General features: G+C 41.4%; 1 protein-coding gene across 1 annotated transcript in view; it reads left to right on the forward strand.

Annotated features, from left to right (window-relative positions):
- septin8a (septin 8a) overlaps positions 1 to 20,199 on the forward strand; it is a 40,731-nt gene that overhangs the window by 10,041 nt on the left and 10,491 nt on the right. The window contains exons 2-6 of the mRNA XM_049591433.1: positions 3,888 to 4,002; positions 4,340 to 4,535; positions 10,531 to 10,717; positions 17,867 to 18,028; positions 19,468 to 19,564. Coding sequence (XP_049447390.1) covers positions 3,888 to 4,002; positions 4,340 to 4,535; positions 10,531 to 10,717; positions 17,867 to 18,028; positions 19,468 to 19,564 — 757 coding nt within the window. The remainder of the gene's footprint in view (positions 1 to 3,887; positions 4,003 to 4,339; positions 4,536 to 10,530; positions 10,718 to 17,866; positions 18,029 to 19,467; positions 19,565 to 20,199) is intronic.

Here is a 20,199-nt window from a genome sequence, read left to right on the forward strand (position 1 = left end):
TTCACTTCACCTGTCAGTGGTTTTAATGTTTTGGCTGATCGGTGTATATATTCACTATGTAGCTTAGTGTAAACGACATGCTGTGACCACACTGTGTCTTAAAAATAACTGGTTTGATTGATTCATAGTAGGTCAAAGTGTCCTCTCTGTATATCAGAAAACTTGTGGCACGTTGCACCAGTCATTTGCACAGTGAAAAATATTTCCAGATGTTTATTTGACATTGCAACCCCTTTCACAGCGGACGTTTGGACTTGTCATAGTAGGAAAAACACAGGTGTTACTAATAATATTAGCTCTGTTCTGTTCAAGTGTCCCATAAGCTATGACAGTGTAACAGTGAGCCAGCACGCACCAGGCATGAAAGTGAGAGGACTTTGAAAAAGGCCTATTGCTGACAGAAAGAAGCAGTTCCCATCGGCCAGCTACAAACACACAGCATTGTGAACTAGCTTACATGGTTTGTGCCTCATTTCACTTTGAGCCACCTGGGGCCCCTCTGCGCAGCCATTTCCTGTTGGCCTGGTGATACAGTGGCCTGAGAGCCGACTGCGTTGTTTCCTCACCCTTTAGACAGTTAACCAGAAGCTTTTCATTCCTGTCATACTTTGCTGCTCGTCTCTGAACTAGCAGCCACAGTAGTTTCCCTAATAGCTCTCCTCTGCTGGTTATACATCCTGGGCTGATGGGTGTTACGCTGTTGTCATTAAATGTAGGCTAAATGTTTTAGGAACGAAGGCAATCAGGTTTATTTTTAGCTTTGTGATGAATTGTTCATGTCATCCAGTTTGTTCTGAGCAGAGCGTCTTTTTCTCTTTTTTTCCCACAGTGAACTATGTGATCCTTTGGCCAAAGACAAACAAGAAAATGACCAAAAATGGAGATGTTTTCACATGACAATGGTGATTAGTTGTAGCTCTCACACACTGTACATGAATAGACTTAGACCTACATGCAAGCTAAGTGGTCAATGTTTCAATTTCCTGCTATTTACACATCCTCTCGACCACATTTCAAAGGCGGATATTGTTGTTTACTTGCTTTTAGTAATTTTGTCGATTACGATTTTTCATACAGAACATACAATCCTTCTTCTTCTGCAAATTATGTTTTCTTTGTAAAATCAAAGGTGCAGTGTAGTCAGGATATTGCTTTTTTTTTCAATGCAAACCAGCTCGTTTAAAGTATTTTCTAAAAAAAAGTCATCTAAGTACTTCTTTTGCCACTGAGTTCGGTACACACTCACACATTTATTCAGTTATGTCACAGCTTGGGGAATTTGTGTCCACGTCTGCATTTCTTTTCCATCTCATCCTTGAAGATAACTCTGATGGTCAGGTCTGCGTGCTTTTTTTGTAGCCCTCAGTCAAAGACCCATCTGTCTCTCATGATTTACACACTCTCACACAAAGATTACGTGCTGCTGACAGCGCGGTGTGGTGCAGTGTAGGAGGTCAACCTAGAATTATCTTATGAGTCAGGATCTCTGTTATTTTTCTGAATCTGAGAGTTTCAGCATTGTGGTTTGGTAAGTTTGAGGCGAATTCCACAGAAACAAGGTTTATAAGGTCAAAGTACTCCTTAGGACTGAGTGTGACACAAGCTTGTCCCCTTAACTGTGGTCACGCTTTGCTTAAGGCCCAGATATTGAATAAGCACAGTGAGTTTCCAGAAGCAAGGCGGTGTGAGCTGAGGTGTGAATTTCCAGGCTTGTGGTGTAAGACAAAAAACAAATTCCCCACTCGCAGAAGGTGCCCTTGAGCAAGATGCCTCATCACCAACTGTGTGCAGCTAGGCAGCTACCGCATGTGAAACTGGAAACAAAGCGGGGTGTTGATGGAAAATGAGCATGCAGGCCTTTATTTATCCTCCCCCGGGTAAATAAAGGCTAATATAAATTGACGACTTCTCCTATTTTAAACACAACTCAGGAATCCAGAGAGTCATTGCACCGCTTTCCTTTCAGGCCTGATACCAGAGGTGACACCCTGCCCCTCCAGCAACCCATCCGAAAACCTCCACAAGCTTCATTCGGCAAACTGAAAACCACAGGGACGCATAAATGTTGTTTGACAAGCTCTGAGTTTACAGCATTTGAAGGATATTTCACCCACAGAATGATCATTTATATCAATTAAGTCTGCCATGTTACTTTGAATTTGTGAAGAAAGCTTTGTTTCTGTCGAATGCCTCCATGGAAGACTGCTAACGTACTGATTTATTGACTGATTGGGGAAGTTAAACAACAGCAAACTATATCAAAACAACTGTTTACAGCTGTTTCAGTTCAGTTTTAAATAGTAAGGTTCAGCGAAAATGCATGTTTTGGGGAAATACTGAGCATTTTGTGTGAAGCATTCCTTTAACAAACAAAAAATGGCCACTGGCTCTTCCTCATTTATATAAACTTGCCACTGAGTACCTCAAACACAACATTAATTTGACAGATGCTCTTGTTCAAAGCTATTTTTAATTAGTATATCATTTAAACTCAAAAGGAACAAGAGCGAGGTGTCCAGTGTCAATTTCAAGTTTTGACTGTGGCTGTGCTGCCACTTGGCTTGCCACAAAACACATTTCCTCAGCTTGGCTGGATGTGTCACAGACAACAAATCATGCAGAAACACTTAAAGCTTGTTTACAGCTTATATAGATTTTATTTTTCTTTGAACGGGGGTGTTGATGTAATGTAATATACTTACAGTGTGCCTCAGCTCAGTATTGCCTAGCTCAGCTCATGTCAGATTACCCCAGTGGTGTTGCCTGACATATTAAACCCTGTACTTACACACACACACACACACACACACACACACACACACACTGCTCATCCTTTAATGTGTAGTTCAGTCAGGTTTATAACCACTGTGCATGCAGAGTCTGCCTCCGCCTCTCAGTTCAGCACAGTTCGGTTGCGTTAGGCTCAGCTCTGCTCTCAGGCTGCCTGCGCTCAGTGACATCAGCCTTCAAGTATGCAGTCCTTCGTGGCTGAGCCAGCCGAGCTCGGGTGGCCCCATTCATCTCAAGGTGCTGTCTGTCTGTTCCTCCACAGCTTTAACACGCTCGCTCTTGTCACCGGCTGTCTCTCCTTCAGTTGAGATGGGTCAAATAAGGGAGATCAAAGGTGAAAACGCTTACATGCCAAAAGTCTTCGGTCGGTCGTGTATCAGTAATCTTTGGGCTCTTAGTTCCAGGATGCTCTCTCCTAAATGCACATTGATTAGAGAGCGGTGTTACAAGGCCTCTGCAATAATTTCCTGTAGCAGAAGTGATTGGAGGTTATTTTTAGTTTTGTTTACAGGTTCGAGTGCTGCAGCTTTTGTTGGAAAACATGATGATACAGGGGCTAAATTAAGATAGATGGCTTTGTATCATGTATTTATGTTGCTTGTACTAAGTGGCTGTGGTGATACATCAGCGCTGAAGTAACAGAAAGGAATAGCTTTGAAATGTTTGTGATGATGGTGTTGTAATTATTGCAGCAAACTGGTAAACTCTAAATGATTTTTATACCCATCTGAGGATATTTTCATTTCAACACTGTAATAAATCTCTGAATGAGTTCATTTGTTTGGTTGCTTCTTATGAAGTGCAGCACACACAGAGAAGAGATCCCTCTGTGTGGAAATGTCTGTAGTTCTTCATGCTTGTGACGGATTATTCTTGAAGCTCATCCTCTCATCCTCACTGCAGGCCCTGATTACCTATCTCCTAATGTTAGCCAATGAGTTTTACATGTGCAGAATGTACACAGGGTCTTTTATTTGCATAGGAATGTGAATGCTCCAGCTTCAGCTCTTCCTACCTCTCACTAATGTCTTTCCCATGTGTGAGAAACGCACTCGCGACCAGACTTTTAACGTTTTGTTTTGTTTTGTGTCCATCAGAATGAAGAGAAGCGTAACCTGAGTTTGGGCGGACATGTTGGATTTGACAGCCTGCCTGACCAACTGGTCAGTAAATCGGTCACACAGGGATTTTGTTTTAACATCCTCTGTGTAGGTGAGTACCAAACAACAGTGTGTGAGCAGTGTGTGTGACAGAATGTGTTAAATACTGTATACAATTAGCAGCTCACGGAAATGCCATGTCTTAACTGATGAACATCTCTCTACAGTCTTTTCCCTCAGGATTTACTTGATTTGTTTTCCTTCAGAGAACATGTTTAACTACAACAATACAGCACAAACATTCTGTTGTTTTTCCTGACATGAAAGAAATACGAAACAGTGTTGCTGCAATAAAAACCCATGTCTGAAATCTGATAAATTACTTCCTAGAGACTGAGTAATTTAACTGTCTCTCTGTCTCATCTCTCTCTACTTCCTGCCAACCACAGGGGAGACCGGTATCGGCAAGTCAACGTTAATGAACACACTCTTCAACACCATGTTTGAGAACGAAGAGGCGAGCCATTATCAGAATGGCGTGTACCTGCGGCCACGAACATATGACCTGCAAGAAAGCAACGTCCACCTCAAACTGACGATCGTTGACACCGTCGGCTTCGGTGATCAGATCAACAAAGAGGACAGGTGAGGATGGTGAAAACTGATATGTTAAAGGTCCAGTGTGTGGGATTTAGGGACCTTTAAGGATCTTTCGGCAGAAGTGGCATGTAATATTCATAACTATGTTTTCATCAGTTTATAATAACCTAAAATTAGAATTGCTGTGTTTACTTTACATTACAATGAGCCATTACAATGGTTGCCTTACATACGGAGCGGGTCCTCTTCCACAGTCTGCCATGTTGTTCTACTGTAGCCCAGAACGGTAAGATCAAACACTGGCTCCAGATGGAGCTATTTAAGTTTTTGCGTCAGGCAATATAGTTCTCCTTTGCATTGAAAAATTTTCAGTTCTTACCTTACCACAAGATGCCACTATATCCCACACACTGGACCTTTAAAGCCTCAGTGTGTAAAAATGGTGAGTAACAGTGACATCAGTGGTCAGACTCTAGATTGCAGCGCTCACTCACTCACTCACTCACTCACTCACCCCTCTCGACGGGTAAGTGACGGTGGCCTCGTAGGACAAGAAGCCTTGCGCAGACAGCAGAGTTTTTTGAGTTTTTCAGGAGTATCTAGCGACGAGGTGAATATTTATTTAGGAATCTAAACCATGTTACGATATGTTATAGCTTACCAGTGAGATACAGGTTATCTGTGAGATATGTGTTAGGAGTGTTTTATTTCTAATTGTTTTGGTAACACGAGCAAACATTAGCACAGTAATGCTAAAATAACACGGTTTATGTGATAGTCATGGCACAGTGCGGCAAACATAGGTTGGTACGATTATAATATATGCGTTTCCAGAGTGTTCTTCCACAGGACACAGGGAGATGAGGAAGAGGGAGAGGAGGAAGACCAGGGAGAGGAAGGGGGCGAGGAGGTAACGTTAGAGGCGGTGCAGGAACGGCCAGGCGAAGAGGTGTGTCTCGGCTACACAGAGGGAAGAGAAGGAGGAGAGTGGCAGCCTTCGCAGCAGCGCGAGAGGAATCAACAGATTAGGCTGTAGGCTAGGCTAACCATTTAGCTGTAGCTCTGGGATAATGTTAGCCAAGGCCAGGATAACGTTAGCACGTAAACATAGCCGTCACTTGAACTTAGACGAGAGGGAAAAGTAGTTGCAAACATGAAGCCAAAATGATTTTAAAATATCAGATTGAATTACCTGTCTCGCAGAAAGCAGGCAACCTCTGCATCCCTTGTGAAATCCTTCTCCTTCAGGAGTTCTTTCCACCTGGAATAAGCAACGCCGATATTCACTGGCATTTTGTCCCGGCCTCGCTTATCTGATCTTTTTCTTTTATTTGGTGGCGTGGTTTCCCTCTTACAAAACAAATGTGTGGGCAAAACATATGTGTGCTCCTCCATTTAAAGGGCGACAGAATCATAAAAGTACAAAGCAGGTTCACGCAGAAGCGCCCCGAGTTGATCTTCACCTTAACCGTCTCCAGTGACGGGAAGTTCTAGGTAAACGCGAAAGGCGAAGCGCGTATATCCCTTTTGGCCACTGTATTCAAATATGGCGACGCAAGAAGGCAGCCTCCAGCAGACTGTGCCCTGCCTGTGTGTATATATAGAGAAATCATTCTAAGCCTATGAGAAAGCTTCCATTTGTATGTGAATTGCATTACACTTTAGTAAATATATATTTATGAAAGCAATAGTTGATATTTGCAATAAACAACCATGTAAATTACACATTGTAACTTTAAGACAGTTTCACAATTAAATGGTTGACACGGATGTGCAAGTCAAAAGACGTGTAGATGCAACATGTTTCAACAGCATGTTAGTGACTGTATTTTTAGTGTGACACTGCTCCTAACTACACGTTGAACTATAGCTGTTGCAGTGGTGGACGAAGTACCAATATACCAATTGTAAAAATGCTCCCTTACGAGTATTTTATACTTAATTAAATGTGCAGAAGTATTATCAGTAAATTGTTCTTGTAGTATCAAAAGTAAAAGTACCACCATGAGCACTGTATTATTATACTGTATATAACACTGTTAGGTTGTAAATAGTGATGCATCAATGTGTAAGCTGTCAGATAATTGTAGTGGAGTGAAAGTAAAATATTTTACTTTGATGTGAAGTTGAATACAAGCATGATGTAACCTAAAATGGAAATACTCATGTTGAGTACCTTGAAATTGACCTTAGGTCGAGTACTTGAGTAAATTTGATAAGTTACGCTCAGCCACTGAGTCACCGAAAAGCTTCTGAAACAATGGATAAATGTTAAGAATTGACAAAAAAATTGATACAGCGTAGTATCATGGTATTATGATGACTAATATTGTATAAAAATACGGACTACAAATATTGATTTTTTTTTGTATAATATGTATTGTTAATCTTGCAAATACACAGTAAACTTTCAGTGGCCTACTAAAATAATCAAATCAGTTGCTTTCTTGGTCCGCTGAATACATTTTGCTGCAATAAAAATGATGAAAGTGAGATGATCAGATTAAAAAATACCTTATTTGATAAAACAGATGTTGAGTTTTCTTTGGGGATGTAATACAGTTGAAAAGCGTACATAGATCACAGTATATCACAATATATGTTATCGCATTTGTTAGCATAATGCAAAATGCCATAATATTATATTGTGACTTCAGTATTTTAGTGCCTTAGTCAAATATCCTATCATGGGGCCTCTGCTGATTCCCAACCCTGATATATGTAACGCTGTTCAGCCACATTTAAGCCATATTCTGAGATGTGTATTGATCAGCCAGTCACCAAAGCCCTACAGTCTATAGTTTAAATCAAGCCCTGCAGAATGTAGATGACACTGTGTGTGAAACAAACTGTGGTAACTCTCACCAACAGTGCCATTTACTGCATCAGGACAGTTTTGATATATTCAGATAAACAGCACTCATCATAATTGTCCTATGAGTCAGATTCCATTTGTCTGGTACGAGAGTGAAACACATGCTCCAGTGTGTTTTCCATTTGAGTCCTGACTGTTGTAACGACAGATTTTCCTGTCAATTCCTATCCAAACCCTCCTTTCTATTTTGCAAGATGACAGCGCCATGGTTTTGCCCAAATTATGTTGCCTAGGGACACAAATGAGAGAAACAGATAATAATCAGTCCAGGTTTCTGCACATTTGGGTTCTTTTTTCTCTCTGTGGGATGGAAATAAGTCGAGGTGGGACAGCAATAAGGAGGAAATAGCTGATTTTTTTTAAACATGCAGCTGTGGAATGGAGTGTTCTTGTTGTGACCTAGCCAGCGAGCAGCACTCTCACGCCCTTTGATAGCAAGTTTCTCTGTAGGCAGTATAAACCAACATGCAGAAGGACAGACCCTGCAGTGGACTGTAAATGCACACAGAGAGAGCCTCAAAAGGTCAGAGTTGGTGCATTCCTCAGAGAAGATTGAAGATAGATGTGAAGGGAGAGGACAGATGACTGTAAACATGGCGCTGGCGGAGGATAAAGAATATATTTGTTGGACTTGTGTCTCACTCTGAGCTGTAAAATGTGGGAACACTTGCTGGTGAGAATTTACCGGCATAGCCTGCCCTTAAATTAAGTAATTAGTTACCAGATAAGAGCACACACAGAAACAGATCTGTCTCCTTACACCCCTGGAACTATTAATTTTGGGCCTTTTGCTTGTACTTGGGTCACTTTGAAGCATTGGGGTCCCTGTGACTGATGTGAAGTCGATTCTGGAGGAGACATGTTTGCTTGTCAGTCTTGCCGCTGAGAGCCAGAGGACACGTCAAATTAAAGGTGACACCAGCTGAGGCTGCGGTGGTCTTGCGGAGCCCAAATATAGCAATATAACATAAGCAATGCACATCTGCTTGAGAACCACAGCAATGTCTGATCAAAACATTTTTGAGGCAGAAATTGGAGGTGGAATTGTGGAAATGGAACAAATGTATTAAGCATCACAACACCAAATATGTAGCGCTGACGCCAAGTGATGCCGTGAGAACCAAACTATGGCTGAGACTTGTTATCTATTGTGACTGATAAACCACAACTTCACAAGACACTTGTATTTGAGGCATGAATGATAGAGTTCATTAAATATGTGGCTGACTCCTAATGATCTTGTTCTCATCTCTCCAAATGAGCTGGAGTAAATGAGTTAAAGCTGCAGACTCATAAACTGCTTCAAACAAACTTGCTGTGACTGCAGCATATTTTTTTCCAAACTGTCTCATGACCTAACATTATCAGGCTTGTGACCCTTTTGGGAATGAAAGACATTAGAAAAAGCCTGCAGAGACAAGCTGTACTGCTGCATTAAAACATTTTAATGAAGGATATTTAATATTTTGTGACATTTAACTTAATAATCACAGCAGCGAGAATGGTGCAGAATCAGAGGCACTTCTCTTCTGTCTTAATTATGGTGTTTGTGTTGTTTTGGCTCCTCAGTGCCGCGAGATGTGTATATAACAATAAATCTCAGTAGAGAAACTGAAAATATTCTGTACAAAACATGAACTACTGTGGTGGCAATGTGTTAATGTCAGTTTAGGATAAACAACTGTGTTTATCTAAGGTGAATCTTAATGGATTTTTGATACGAAATTTGGTGAGTTAGATAAATCAGCTGTGGCATTTAAAAAACAAGCAATTATTTTCCTAAAGTATTGGTTCATATCAGAGTTAAAGTGGAGCACCACCTAAATTACGAATTCTGATATTTTATTTCCATGGCCTAGAAAAGTTCAGTCAATATTTGTGAACATGAGCTCATCTCCCTCAAAGCCTGAAACCAGAGAAGTATGTCTCAAACTTGTGATGCCATCAAGTATATGGTCTGGAGCTGCTTCATAGACAATGAATGGGGAAGTGATTTTGTAGACCCACAATGTTTGTTGCTTTCTTTATACCCAAATGAGCTGTAATCTGTGTTAGCGTTCTCAGTTCTGAAACAGAAAATGTACCCATACACTCAGAACATTCCCCTGCGTGCTCTCAGTGACATTTTGAACATCTTTCACCATTCACTGTCTATCCAGCAGTTTGAGTTTTAGCATTCTAGGTTTTGGATTTGGGAGAGAGTTGTTCATGTTTACTGATATGTTTTGGACTGTCTAAGACCATGGGAACAACATGTATGAATTTTGAAAAATGGTCGTAGCTCTTCTTTTAGGACCTTTACACACCTGGAATGTGAGGAATAAACAACATGAAAATGCGAAATGCTTGCCCGCATCAAAACTATTTATACCAGCAACAATGCAATTTCACGAGACTTCTAACAGGTCCGCCATTGTTCTGACGTTCTAACGTGACATCTGTTTTGCACAACGTGATGGTTTAATGTCCAGTGCAAACGCTCAGGAAAAATTGATCTTGATCCAGGGAAAGAAATTACTTTTTGCTGCGTAACATTTCTCCTCTATGTGAAAGTACTCATGACAAAACAGCAGTTAAAAAATATATATTGATGTAGAAATAAATCTCACGGGAAACAAAACACTTCCCCACTGTGTAAAGGCCTTAAGTGTCCTTTAGCAGTGCAGGTCATACACGATGTGGTATGGTTGCCAAAATATAGGACTTGAAGGATTGTGTTGAATATCACATACCTTTCTGGTGTCGTTTGTGTTGCTACGCATGCAAAACGCTCATGAGCAAATACTACAAACCTTTGATGTTTTCACCACACATTCTTAATTTCTTTGATTTACTGGTGACACTGCAGGCTACAAAGGCCATCAGAGCACTGTGAGAAAATACAGGATGTTTTGCAGCCTCTGTGATTTGTTTCAACCAGACTCCCATAAGCCGAGCGCAAATTTCATGCAGCACTAAGCTGTGCAGCTCTAAGCTGAGATCTTGGCACCGAATCAGATCACACAGTTACTGAAAACATAACTGTCTCGGTTCATTTCCCCCGTGACAAGTCCACATTTCCTTTTATATTCATTACCATGAACTGTGCATGAATAAGGAGACAAATATTTATGCTTTTACCCACAGACATAAATCCTTACACTTTCTCTTTGGCTGTCTCTGCAGTTACAAGCCCATCGTCGACTACATCGACACTCAGTTTGAAAACTATCTCCAGGAGGAGCTGAAGATCAAACGCTCGCTGTTTAACTACCATGACACCAGGATCCACATCTGCCTTTATTTCATCGCCCCAACAGGACACTCCCTAAAGTCCCTGGACCTCGTCACGATGAAAAAACTGGACAGCAAGGTACACACAAATCCATACATATGCTGTGGTCTTCCCCCTTTGGCCAAAAGCACACTCAAACACTCCTGGTTCTTTTCCCATTGTCTGTGATAACTATCAGTGTTGTTGAAATCCGACCTTCCTTTCACTGTGAACAGTGCACGTTTCACTGAAGCATTGAGATCCCTGATGGTTGTTTGGGTGTGGACTCTCTGTGTCCCAAAAGAATAAGAAAGCGGAAAGAAAAATGTGTGAATGTGCAAGCTTCCATTTTGTCATAGAGGATTTCAGGAAAAGTACAAGACCTGCTTTATGAGATTTCACACTTAAAAAAACAAACATTTGCATGTTTTTTGCAAGGGAAGATGTTTGATTTCAATATATTTAAGAATATAAGATTGTTGAAAAAGGGTCCTTTTGATGCAGGGATATACAGTGATGTAGAAAAAAACCTTTAAGTAAATCCTCATCATGCTCATCGTAGTAATACTAGTCGTAATGATAGTTCCTGTTTGACATATTTGCAGTTTACAGGTCAGCTGTAAAGCAGTCAATAGTTACATTGACTTGTGGCTCTATCATTGCTCTTGTGCGAGTTTTACTATACAGATTATTGGTCAGTGGATCTGTGCTTTGCCATACATCTGATGAGTTCAGCTCAGCAGAGACACAATCACTGGCTTGGCCTCAATTAGACAACTGGTGGAAAAAAAAAATCTCATCACGACAGCTCTTGGAGCGTGAAAGAAGAGGAGGAGGGAGAGAGTTATAGTGGGGGAGGGTCAGAGAGGGCAAGTAAGTGAGTTTTCACATCCAAGTTGGAGCCATGTTGTATTTGTTGAGATAATATTATTTAAATTTTGGGAAATCTTTTTCATTGTCAGCAGTTTTTTTTCTCTTTTTTTGTTGAAGGTTGAGCCTTTGTAGCTTGTTTTAGGCATTGATGTTAAACAAAGAATATCTTTACACACATAAGTTATAAATACAGACAATTTCTTTGTGCTTGAATAAAATGAACCTGTTGACATTTTGATAGGATGTTTTGGAAAAGGGCTCAGTGATAAACACAGCTCAAACCATTCAGTGGTTGTTGATCCTAAATCTTGGTTTCACTGTGTGGGAAGTGTGGAATTTCAGGAAGGTAAAAGATCCTCAAAACACTTCAGAGCATGTGTTTACAAAGCCCAGAAGAGACGAAATGACAGAGAAAGAGGTCATTCAAATGCGAAAAATGAAAAATAGTGTGCTATCAACTCTGTAAGCTTATACCGATGTCTTGGATATCAACCACTTAAACTGAGAAAGATGCATGAGCCTAGATAATAACAGGCCATTAGTGCATTTGCCTGTGTGATTTTAGTGCTATGCTTGTTTACTTCCTGTCACAGTGCCTTAAGGTTCTTTGATAGAGCTTTGTCACATCAGTCACATTGATTTACAGCACCATGATGTATAACTACTGATAGCACTGCTGTATGGATGACAGAGTGGCAGCTTCAGCCCAGCTTGTGTCTGGTGATGCAGTGATAATGACTCCAGAGCAAAGCAGATGGTCAGCTTGTGACCAAACCTGCTGGCCTACCTCTGCCAACTATCAACGCACGGCTGTGCATCCCTGCCAAATGTCTCCCGGTGCTCTTCAGAACAATGACTGGATACTTCAGCCAACTGCCTTTCTCAAGGGACATTTAACAGAGGAGCTTTGACGTTGTAACTCATGACACAGTCGATCTTAATCAAGCTTTTGTGGGTCTTGGTGTTTAAAGTCGCATAACATGAATGTTTTAAGTATTTTATAGACGATATTTCGTGATGTATTCTTGTACAACAGTCAAACTTAGCTCCTCCTTCCCTCACTGCTTATAGTGCACTGCAAGCTACAATTGCAGAGTCATGAAAAGCTAATACTATAGCAAGCTAACTAAGCTAACTGCAGGCATCTACCTGTTCAACAGCAAACAGGCCAACTCTGCACAGCTTTCCAACCCCATCCTCTCCTTCAGTGCTGGTGCTTTTGTTTTTGTTCTTTTTATCAATGCAGTGTCCGTGATTTTCGTAGTTTCCTCCTGGATGCATGCCCGGTTGCTGCGTTTTTATAAAGTTCCAGACTCATCTATTCGCTGCATGGCTGAGGGTTACACCACTGCCCAAAGGTCGCAGGCCAGAAGCATCCTGAAGGCAGCAAAATAAGAAGAAAATACAGGTAGAGAGCAGGGTCTGTTCAGATAAATACACCACCATACACTTGTAGTGGGGTGGTAAGTGATGAGTGAGAGGGATTACTTTTGTTTGACTATCATTTTTTGGGGGGGGAAATCCTGCATAATAAACCTTAAACCCATCCTTACTACTTACCAATTGTGTCTCTAAGGCCAAATTAAAGGTCAACAGCAACGACAGGGGTACTTCTGTTTTTTAATTATTGCTATGAGGAAGCCAACATACTGTTCTGACATGAGACGAAACCCACACAAATGACAGAATGGACGTACCACAGAAAGGGCCAAGATCCATATACAGCACTTTCCTTGCTGTGAGGCAACAGCGCTGACCACTGAGCCTCTGTGCTGTCTTTACCAGCCAACAGAGTGATCAAAACCTGGCACTCCACATTCACCAACTGTCTTCTGATACCATCCAAACCATCACAGCCAACTCTCTGTACCCTCTGCTTTGAAGCAAGCCATGGTAGCTTACCTGAGCTAAATATATCATCCGTAATATGAACCACAGCAAAGCAGTTAACATGAACTCAATGTGTTTGCTATCGTTTAACAGCTTACCTGCTATACTCTGCCCGAATATGAGTGAAAGCAAAGCGGCTTACCTCAGTTAAATCTTCCCATCCATTCATATAAATCAAACCCTCTTTCTTGTGAACCTCCAGTATAGCTGTGAGGGACAAATTGGTTATGCACAGGCCTTTTTGTCATCTGCAAGGTGCCACACAGTGTTGAAAGTGTAAAATAAGAGCAATGTTGGCAGCAGGCACTTTTATCCAAGATGATTTACAGCCTTGTGAGTGCAACAGTGGGCTCATTTTGAGTCTGAGTGGGTGGCCACGGTGAACACTGCTCTGACCTCAGTGGCTCTGTCCCACCAATCTTTCCACCATGTGAAATATAGCTGAAAGCAAGCCAGTGTTGAGTGACCACAGTGTGGATTTGACGCTGTTTTGTTTTACAGGCCTGATGGGGTTGTTTATGCAGTGGTCTCTTTCTAGATGAAATAATAATGTGTTGCAGGCAATATCTGCAGCAGCTACTCACCACATACTCAGCCTTTGCACATTTCTATAAGCTCTAGAGATGACTGACCACAGAAAGAATGTACTTTGCTTTTACAGGTCTAGACAAGTCTTGTTTCTGAGTCTTATCAAGTCACAGATGAACTAGGTCCTCGATTAATGATCATTTTTATTGTTGATTCATCGTACAGGTTATTTTTGAGTGAACTTATCCACTGTTAGTATCATGAAATGTCAAAAATACCAAACAAATGCCCATTCATATGTTCCCCGACCCCAAAATGATAGCTTCAGATTGTTGTTTTATCAACCCAACAGTCAAAACCTGAAACTATGCTTTTATAAACCTGTAAAAACCATGAACTCTCCACATTTAGGAAGCTGGGACTGGTGGTTGTTCATTCATCTGTGACGATTAATTAATCAACTTATCATTTCAGCACAAAAATCTAAACACTGCCACATTCTGGTTACAATTAGTGTGTCACTGCCATAAGAGGCATTTCAAGAGTTTGTCCATCTTCATCAGAGCAGAATTAAGGTCCACGGTCAAATTTTTTTAATGTCAGTGGTGAGTTATGGAGTATCAACAGTGTGTGAATATGAACTTTTATCTGGAAACCAAAGATAAATGAACAGAGCGGTCCTGTCTGCCAGATAACCCTGTCACCGGAAAAACCAGGGAAGCAGACCAGAAACAACTGTTCCCCTCAGTCTGTGGAGTTCGCTGTCAAGGCAAGACAATGGTGTTTTTCTTGTAACTGTCGTACGACTCACCCCTCCCTGCAGAGGATGGCTGAAGGCCCACCACAGTGAGTGTGGTTTGTGGTAGATGAAGGCAGGAAGAGAGATAAAGAGTGTGAAGGAGGTGTCCTTTTGTTGAAAATGTTTTTGTCTTGAATAGTAGGAAATCATTACTGGTATATTATCTAATATTAGGATGTAGAGGAGTGAGTTTGTGGAGGTCATATGACAAACAAGCATTGATATTTCCTGCTAACCTTTTAAAATGTCTTATAATTTGCATCATAGGCAGTCAAATGTGCCTGTTTTCTATCATTAGTTCTAATTTACTAACAGATTTGTGTGATGTAGTGTTTTCAGATTGTTTCTTTTGATTGGACTGTTTTGCCTGTTTGCTTTAAATTAACTGTGAGTTGATGGGGAGGCTCGGAGTTGAGATGTGAGATATTGTTTGAGGTGAAAGAGACACATGGGAAGTTAGTTTTTGTAGTTCGACCTTTAAAATCCTTAGCAAATGATTGCTGCAGTTTGTGTCAAATTTGTAGTCCTTCTCAGAGTCATAACTCAGTCAATCTATCTCAGATGTCCATTGCGTATAAACATCCCTAAAGCTGCTTAGAAGTCATAGAAAAGAGATGCTCCTTGTGACTCCAGAACTCCAAAGTTGCCTGAGAATCACCACATTTTTTAGCGTGCTTCAGTTTCAAAGTAATCCCGTGGTAGTTGCCTGTTGTTGTCTGTACACCCATTGCAAACAGGAACTCCCATCAGCCTATTTAGTAACTTTCTAAAAGTTATTTGCCGAAATGTAAACAAATGTAGGCTAAAAAAAGGGTTGTTGCCCACAACTAACTCACTGAGTCCATGCAACACTTTACTTCCTGTTTAACAAATTATGGGAACTGAGCAGCTGATTATCCTCTAAATCGAAGTAAGACGAAAAATAGTAATAGGAGTAGGGCTTGGTATTCTTTAGCAATTATTATTCCAGTACTTCATCTGATACCCTTTTTCCTACGTCATTCAACCCATCATGTAAATGTAAGCCTTCAGTTGAGTAAAATGCCATCAGACCCCACGGGCGTATAGTAGAGCCATGCTTTCAAATGTTTTGGTGGCATCTCTGCATGCTGAACTGCCAACTTTGTTTAATACACTGTGCTTGACTTCACCACAGACTGTATGGGTTGTAGCTGTTGCGGTAGTGGGCCAATCACACGTCCCATTAAAACAAAGAATACTTACAGTGATTGGCTGTGAGAATAACCATCAAATAGTTTTTCTCTTGTCTTGATGGCGGCACAGGAAAGATTCAATACCGACATTGATTGGAGAGGTTTTGATATTACTTGGTACTGGATTAATTTAGTTGATAATCTAAAGGTATTGAGTGCCAATACCCATTCCTAAATAGAATTCAATAATATTAACTTTTTGCAAGTTCCATCCATCCACTTTCATCCGCTTATTCGGGACTGGGTCATGGGGGCAACAACCAAGCAAAGCACCCCAGATGTCCCTCTCCCCAACAACGCTTTCCAGCTCCTCCTGGGGGACCCCAAGGCATTCCCAGGCCAGATGAGATATGTAGTCCCTCCAGTGTGTTCTGCCCCGAGGCCTCCTACCACTGGGACATGCCCGAAACACCTCTAACAGGAGACACCCAGGAGGCATCCTGATCAGATGATGCCCGAACCACCTCAACTGCCCCCTTTGATGCGAAGGAGCAGCGCTCTACTCCGAGCTCCCTCTGGATGTCTTAGCTCCTTCCTCTATCTCTAAGGCTGAGCCCAGCCACCCCACGGAGGAAACTCATTTTGGCCGCTGGTATCTGTGATCCTATTCTTTTGGTCATTACCCAGAGCTCATGACCATAGGTGAGGGTAGGGCCATAGATGGACCAGTAAATCAAAAGCGTTGCCTTCGGCTAAGCTCCTTCTTCACCATGACGGTCTGGCACAGCGCCCACATCACTGCAGAAGCCACACCAAACCGCCGATCCATCTCACGCTCCATTCTACCCTCACACATGAACAAGACCCTGAGATACTTTTCCCGTGTTGCACTATAAATATGTATACTCTCCACTATCCATTCATGTACAGAGATATTTGACCTGCGTAAGATCAAACCAAAAAAACGCCAGAAATACCACGCTTTGTGAATTCTTTTTTCCTCCCTGGTTATCTTGCATGCAAATTGCTTTGATGTGGTTACTTAAGCCCTCTGGTGCTCCTAGTCGCTCAGAACAAACACTGAGAACTATTTGGGAATACTCTTTGGCCAGCTGGGAAAACCCGGTTGTGGGAAGTGAACAAATTTCCCTGTCCCCTCCCTCCTCACGGACCATGTCAAGACTACTCACACGAGGCTGTTGTGAACATTGGAAAGCGATTACTGAACTTGATTTGTTAAATAAGGGTTAAAACACGATACTGGCTACCCTGCTGTAAATTAATGATCCAATAAAGTATGATGAGCCTGTAATTTGACTCTTAACAAGCGCTGGCTCTTGCTCTGAGGCACACTATGGAATTGATGAGTGAATCTGTGGGGATCCTCCTCATCCTCCTGGTTAGTGATTTGGGAAATGCAGCCATGCAGAGGAATGCAGACAAACTGTGTTTATTTCTGCACATCTGCTGCTGATTGGAGATGGAGCCTAGTTTGTTTTCATAATCGCTGTTTGTTTTATGTATCTTACGGTGTTCTGACTGAGCTTATTCACTGTATGGTGCTGCTGCATATGGTCTTGTGTGCCTTCTCAGCCGTGTTTAGTGATCTACTTAGCTTGGTTTCTGTTTTTAATTAGGTCTTCAGTATGTTTAATTTAGCTTCGTTCACAGTGTTTGTTCATGACCCGCTGACAAAAGGAAGTTAATTGCTGTAATCTGTAATTCACTGAAAACACAGGCTTGACTCTCTGTGCATCTGCTTTCATCATTTTGAGCTTGACAGGTACATTTTGTCCTGTCATGAAGATGCATGTCTTACCAGCCTCAGAAAAAACCATTACATAATGAAATCCACGTATACACTTTAACAGAAAGCAGCTTTCAGTACAGGACTGCATATATATTTGTGGCAGCCTCAACCATAAAAATAAAGACAGTGCTCTACACATGTAATAACGTTGCTTATTAAACCCCCACCCTCTCTTTTTCTCATCCTCTCCTCAGGTCAACATAATTCCCATCATTGCCAAAGCGGACACAATCTCCAAGAGCGAGCTCCATAAATTCAAAATAAAGATTATGAGTGAGCTGGTGAGCAACGGTGTCCAGATATATCAGTTCCCAACAGACGATGAAGCCGTCAGCGAGATCAACGCCTCCATGAATGTAAGTTATGCCACTTACAAATTCTCATATAATCAGTCTTTCTATCTTTTTACCTTTACAAAAAAAAAAAGCCAAATCTGTTTCCGTACCAGCAAAATCTGGATTTATGGCATCTCTCAGCATTGTTGGATTAAGAAGGGTTTTGTCTTGAAGATATGTGTGCCTACTGACTTGTAACATCATGTCTTGTATCAGATGTGTATCACACGTGTTGCACGTCTGGTGACGGCAGCACATGTCAGCACCATTGTATTGCTTTTAACACATGCTTTTTCTCTTATCTAGACACTTGGCAATCCCACAAATCTGTGAGTGTATACAGGGAAAAGCTGTAAAAGTACATGCAAATACCAGCTGAGCCTCAGTATGTGCCTGGACATACAGTATGTGAAAACATTATATATGGTTTTACACAAAACTGTATGAATGCTGGCTCTGTTTGATCGCCCCAGTTCCCCATTCTTCAGTTCTTTCCATAATAAAAAGATTTTATGAACACGATGGCAGCATATGCTTCCTTGCAACTGGCTTTATGTCCATTTGTACAATTTCTATTGTCAAAATATACCACTTTACTTACTGAAAAGTATATGCATGTAGCGATACAACTGAACATACACTTTTGACTTTTGCTCAGGCGGCACACACAAATACATTTTTAGTTTTTTTCTGTTTTGATTTTATAATCGAGATGATGTATAATTACACCATGCTCAAAACACACCCACACATGTACAAATGAACAAACAGTAAATTCACTCCTGGATAAACAGGACTGCATTTGGTTTTTCCCAGACACCGTCCTTGTACAGTATCCCCATCTATTCATAGTCGCTTACATCAGCGCCCACACTCACCAGCTTGTTCCTCTGAGCTGCAACCAGCCAGCTGGTTTCAACTCACCACCTAATATTTGAGGTTGCGTATCAGGCATGTTTTCCCCATGATGCCTCACTGTCGATCCTAACGAGGCGTAGTAGTTCTGAGGGCAGTAAGAAAGTGTGTGTGTGTGTGTGTGTGTGTGTGTGTGTGTGTGTGTTTTATCACTTCAACAAAATAGGCCTTTCAGACCCAACTGAGCCACATGTTAAACTTAAAACACAGCTCTGGAGCAGCTCATGTGTCAGCGTGGTTACACTTCTCTGTGGTGTGGTCTGGTTGTGAAAGATAAGAGCGCCAACAGCCACAGTGAAACAGGTTTTATTTGAAAGTAAACACTCAATTTTCATTTATCCTTTTTGTTGTTATTTGTACGTAACATGTTTGTGTCTAGTGAAATTTAACTTGTGAAGTGGCTGCTGTGCTGTAAAGAATATCCACATGAAGAAACGCTTTAACTCTGAAGACAGAGGGGGCTGGGACTCGGCCCCTGTTCGTGGCTCTAGTTACATTTGTGGCCTCTTGACCTTTTTAACACAATAACATCTTTTCCTGCACAGGCCCATCTGCCCTTTGCCGTGGTTGGGAGCGTGGAAGAGGTCAAAGTGGGGAACAAAACAGTGAGGGCCAGACAGTACCCCTGGGGTGTGGTGCAAGGTGAGAACCATTCACAAGCAAGCTAAACAGGGTGTGTGTTTGTGTGTGTTTCTCAAGCAAATACCAAAGTGAGTACATGAAGAGGTCTGCAGATGTTTTAACTGTGGTGCTGGATAACAACGATGGAAAAAAAGAAGCTTCAGTTTAATATTTCACAAAGAAAAATAGCTCCATTAAAACTGGTTAATAATTCCATTGTTACTCAATCACTTCCTGTTCGTCACTAGTAAATGTTTTGCTGATGTCTGTCCTGCCTCTCTCATGACTTCCCGTGCCTCTAATGAAGCAACAGAAAGGCCTTGAACAGGCGTTGCCTTTGTCATTGTCCTTACAGAGATGATATTTGAGAGCTAAACACCTTCGGACAATGCAAAACCAAGTAATTTATAGTTATAAATTGTTACGCTTCATTTTTGCCCTGTGCACACCTGATGATGCTGGTTAGTTTGCATATCCACTCGCTGCTGGCTGATTGTTAGGTTGCTAGGTTACAGGTATTAAATAGGTCATTCAGGTGGAGTGTGAGTTGTATTGAAGGATATTGGCACCCTCACGAGTTTCTCTCAACCAGTCAAGTCACGATGTCAGTATTTGAGCTGTGGTACAGTCGTTATTATGCCATAACAGGAGTGTGC

The sequence above is a fragment of the Epinephelus fuscoguttatus genome, linkage group LG12 (genome assembly GCF_011397635.1).
Source record: "Epinephelus fuscoguttatus linkage group LG12, E.fuscoguttatus.final_Chr_v1".
In the NCBI taxonomy this organism is placed as follows: Eukaryota; Metazoa; Chordata; class Actinopteri; order Perciformes; family Serranidae; genus Epinephelus; species Epinephelus fuscoguttatus.